Genomic DNA, 3,751 nt, shown 5'->3' with positions numbered 1-3,751 from the left:
ACACGGAGCAATGGATCCAAACTACAATAAAGAAAATTCCACCTAAGCATTAGGTAGAACTTCCTGACAGTAAGAGCTGTTCGACAGTGGAATTTGCTGGCAAGGAGTGTGGTGGAGTCTCCTTCTTTGGAGGTCTTTAAGCAGAGGCTTGACAACCATATGTCAGGAGTGCTCTGATGGTGTTTCCTGCTTGGCAGGGGGTTGGACTTGATGGCCCTTGTGGTCTCTTCCAACTCTATGATTCTATGAATTTCCCCTCGTTTATGATCTTTAACCATAAGAAGTGGGGATAGTTCCTGAAGACTGAACTGTCAGAGGACATTGGTTCTCAAAGGGGTGGCATGAACTTGACTGTAAACCATTGCTTAGTACAGTAGAGCACTACTGCTGCTACTAGTATTATTATGATTTGTTTTATTTTGTCACTGTTTACATTTATAGCCCACCTTCCCTCCAAGGGGCTCAAGGTGGTGTTCATGGTTCTCCCCACCTCCCCACCATATTCTCACAACAACTCCATGAGCTTGATTAGGCAGTGGGATTGTGACTGCCCCAAGGTTACCCAAAGTTACCCAGGCTGAGTCAGGATTTGAACTGTGGTCTCCCAGGTCCTCAACCAACAGTGTAACTACTACATCACACTGACTAAATTACCCTTTAAAATCCTATCCATGTCTACTAAGAAGTAATTCCTATTATGTTCACTGGAACCTACTCCCAATTAAGTGTGCATAGGATTGCCGCTTGAGTGTTATATATGAATGACTTGCATGGGCTGCATGCATAAATGGGGGAGAAATCCAGTTCAGTTCCTATTTAAAGGTGAATCAACCTAATTTGAACTTTCCAAAAGAATACATGAACTGAAACACAGTCATCCTTCAGAATTCACACTTCTCCGAATTTTGCAATGCAGTTCTCTAGCCACCTGTGTACCAAAAAAAAGGAAAACGGGTAAAATGTTGATACAAATGCATACATGAATGAAAACATGCAAAAATACACTGTAGCAGGGGAAATGGCTTTGCAGAAATGCATATACAGTGGTCCCTCTAGTTGCGGACACAATCCGTTCCGGGGTGCCGTTCGCACCCCGAAAAGTGTGCAACTAGAGCGGTGCTTCTGCGCAAGCGTAGAGCACAATAGAGTGCTTCTGTGCATGTGTGAAGCATGCAGAACGCTTCTGCGCAAGCACACGTGGCAAAACCTGGAAGTATACACTTCCGGGTTTGCCGCATTCACAAGCTGAAAAGACACAACATGAAGCTAATGCAACATGAGGTGTGCCTGTATTAGGCAAAGTTGCATACAATTAGGAGAAATTCACACTAAAATGCCGGTGAGTTTTCATGTAGACTATTTTCTTAAAAAATCACAAACAGATGTGGAAATGAAGTGTGTCAAACTTAAGACTGGAAAAATGGGGGAAAGAAACAAAAATGGACATGATTGCCTAGCAGCCCTTGTTATCTGCTGATCCCTATTCCAGATGGGTGGGGTATAAATAATAAATTATTATTATTATTAGCTGATAGGAATTGAAGTTCAGCAATAGCTGGAGGGCACCTCATTGGCTACCCCTGCTCTAGTACATGCCAACAGTTGAGAAGCCAGAAGTTAAGTTTCCAGGTTTTGTTTTTAGACTCTCGTGCTTTCAATATGTCTCACAAATCTGAGAATGTGATTCACTTCTTTCCCAGTTTTTGAAACACACCCTAGTCAGACTCTACTGATTTCATTTGCCTGGAGGTTGTGCACGCGTTCCTCTATTATTTCCCTATGTCTTTGCATCCTGCAGAATGTCATTTCTTTCACAAACTAGCTTGGATAAGCAACAGGCTATACAGGCTTGTGTCCAATGGAAAAATCCAATGGAATGTGCAGAAGAGGGGGCGTGGCCAAGGGCAGCTCAGCCAATGGGAAATGCGTGAAATAAGCAACGGGGAAATTCCTTTGACACGTTTTGCTTTCTTTAACTTTGAGAAAGAAAGGAAACTGCACGGGTTAGTTAAAGGAATTTCCTCCCCCTTCTTTTGTGATGTCATATGAAGGAGTGGATGAAAGAAGGCTGGTTAAAAGGAGCCCGGTTGCAGCAGCAGCAGCAGCAGACAGACAAGCAGCGGCAGCAGCAGCACAAGGCAACATGAACTCCAGTGTTCAGAACAGAGAGCTGCTCAGTTGTGATGGGCTGGAGGACAAGGAAGGCATGCTGACTTTGCAGCCGGTCTGGGACTTCATCGTAACGCAGGAGGCTTTGCTCAAGTCACCCTTCTTCCCAGTGCTGTTCAACTTTACGCTATACACAGCTTTTTGCCTGCCATTCATCGCTCTGGACTTCTTCAGCACTCGAGTCCCAGCCTTGAGAAAGTACAAAATCCAGCCCCAGAGTTCTCCCACTCTGAGTATGATGGCGCTTTGCATGACTCAAAACGTCTACCACCACCTGGTATGCATTTTCCCAGTGACTGTCGCTCATTGGTACTGGAGACCAGTGAGTTTGCCAGTGAAAGCTCCTGCCTTGCCGAGGCTCTTGCTGGACATAACGCTCTGCCTGCTGCTCTTTGACTTCCTGTATTTCCTGTGGCATCTGCTCCATCACCGGGTGCCATGGCTCTACAAGACCTTCCACAAGGTCCACCACAAGCACATCTCTACGTTTGCTCTCACCACCCAGTACGCCAGCATGTGGGAACTGCTTTGGCTGGGTTTTTTTGCGGGGATCAGCCCAATGCTGCTGAAGTGTCATCCTTTGACGGAGATGACATTCTTCGTTGCCAACATCTGGTTTGCGGTGGAGGATCATTCTGGCTATGACTTGCCGTGGTCGACCCACAGACTGGTCCCATTTGGTCTGTATGGAGGAGCACCACACCACGATCTCCATCACTTGAAGTTCAAATTCAACTATGCCCCATACTTTACCCACTGGGACCGTCTCTTTGGAACGCTTAGCCATGCTGTCGGGGAAAATGACATGTCAGAGAAGCTGGCCCGAAGCTGAGTTCAGCCATCCTCTCCAGATTAACCATCTGGAAACAAACCCACACCATTGCACTGCATTTATTTATATTAATGTATTTATGAAACAGTTTTTGTGAAGTATGCATAGCCCTATGGTTGTTTGGAACAAGCAATTTTAATGAAGCCATCGGAGAGAGGCTATCACTGTGAGTCCATTTTCTTTTGGCTATCCAAGCTTTTATAAGGCTAATGTGTATGCTCAATGTGTATGTAAGAGAGTTTCTGCTTGCTGAAATGAGAAGATGAGTTGTGAGAGTCAAATTAATGCTTATTATGATTCCTATGGAATATATCTCGGCTTCATATTGGAAATAAAATATGGACACACAAAGAAAAATGAAGAAGAAGAAGCATCTAACCTGATAACATTTCTGATGACTGTCAATAGATCTAATGGATATGTGATTTGTTATAATTTGTTCAGTCAGAATTATTTATGTTTTATTATTTTATACTGGAAAAATAAATATTTATATTGTTCCATTTTCCCCTTTTGTGTTTATTTTCCACACGATTTTTCAAAAGCAATGGAATAGATTTTTCTAGGTGACCAATTTGACAACCCAATCTTATGCATGCCAACCCAAAAGTGACCTTTATTTATTTCCATTTGACTTACTCCCAAATACGTGTGTCTAGGATTGCAGTTGTAGATCCACACAATAAAGGATATTCAACACACATTTAAAGCACATGGCTTCCTCCAAAGAATCCAGGGAACTGTAGTTTC

General features: G+C 43.5%; 1 protein-coding gene across 1 annotated transcript; it reads left to right on the top strand.

The window, feature by feature from the left end:
• Positions 1-1,977: 1,977 nt before the first annotated feature.
• CH25H (cholesterol 25-hydroxylase) lies at positions 1,978-3,508 on the top strand. Its single transcript, XM_081864663.1, has one exon. The coding sequence runs from the start codon at positions 2,039-2,041 to the stop codon at positions 2,999-3,001; it is 963 nt and encodes a 320-aa protein (XP_081720789.1). The 5' UTR covers positions 1,978-2,038; the 3' UTR covers positions 3,002-3,508.
• The last annotated feature ends 243 nt before the right edge of the window (positions 3,509-3,751 follow it).

The sequence above is a fragment of the Podarcis erhardii genome (assembly GCF_964252035.2).
Source record: "Podarcis erhardii genome assembly, chromosome: 5".
Taxonomy (NCBI): Eukaryota; Metazoa; Chordata; class Lepidosauria; order Squamata; family Lacertidae; genus Podarcis; species Podarcis erhardii.
Note: the sequence above shows the minus strand (reverse complement) of the source record. Positions and strands in the feature narration are given on the sequence as shown.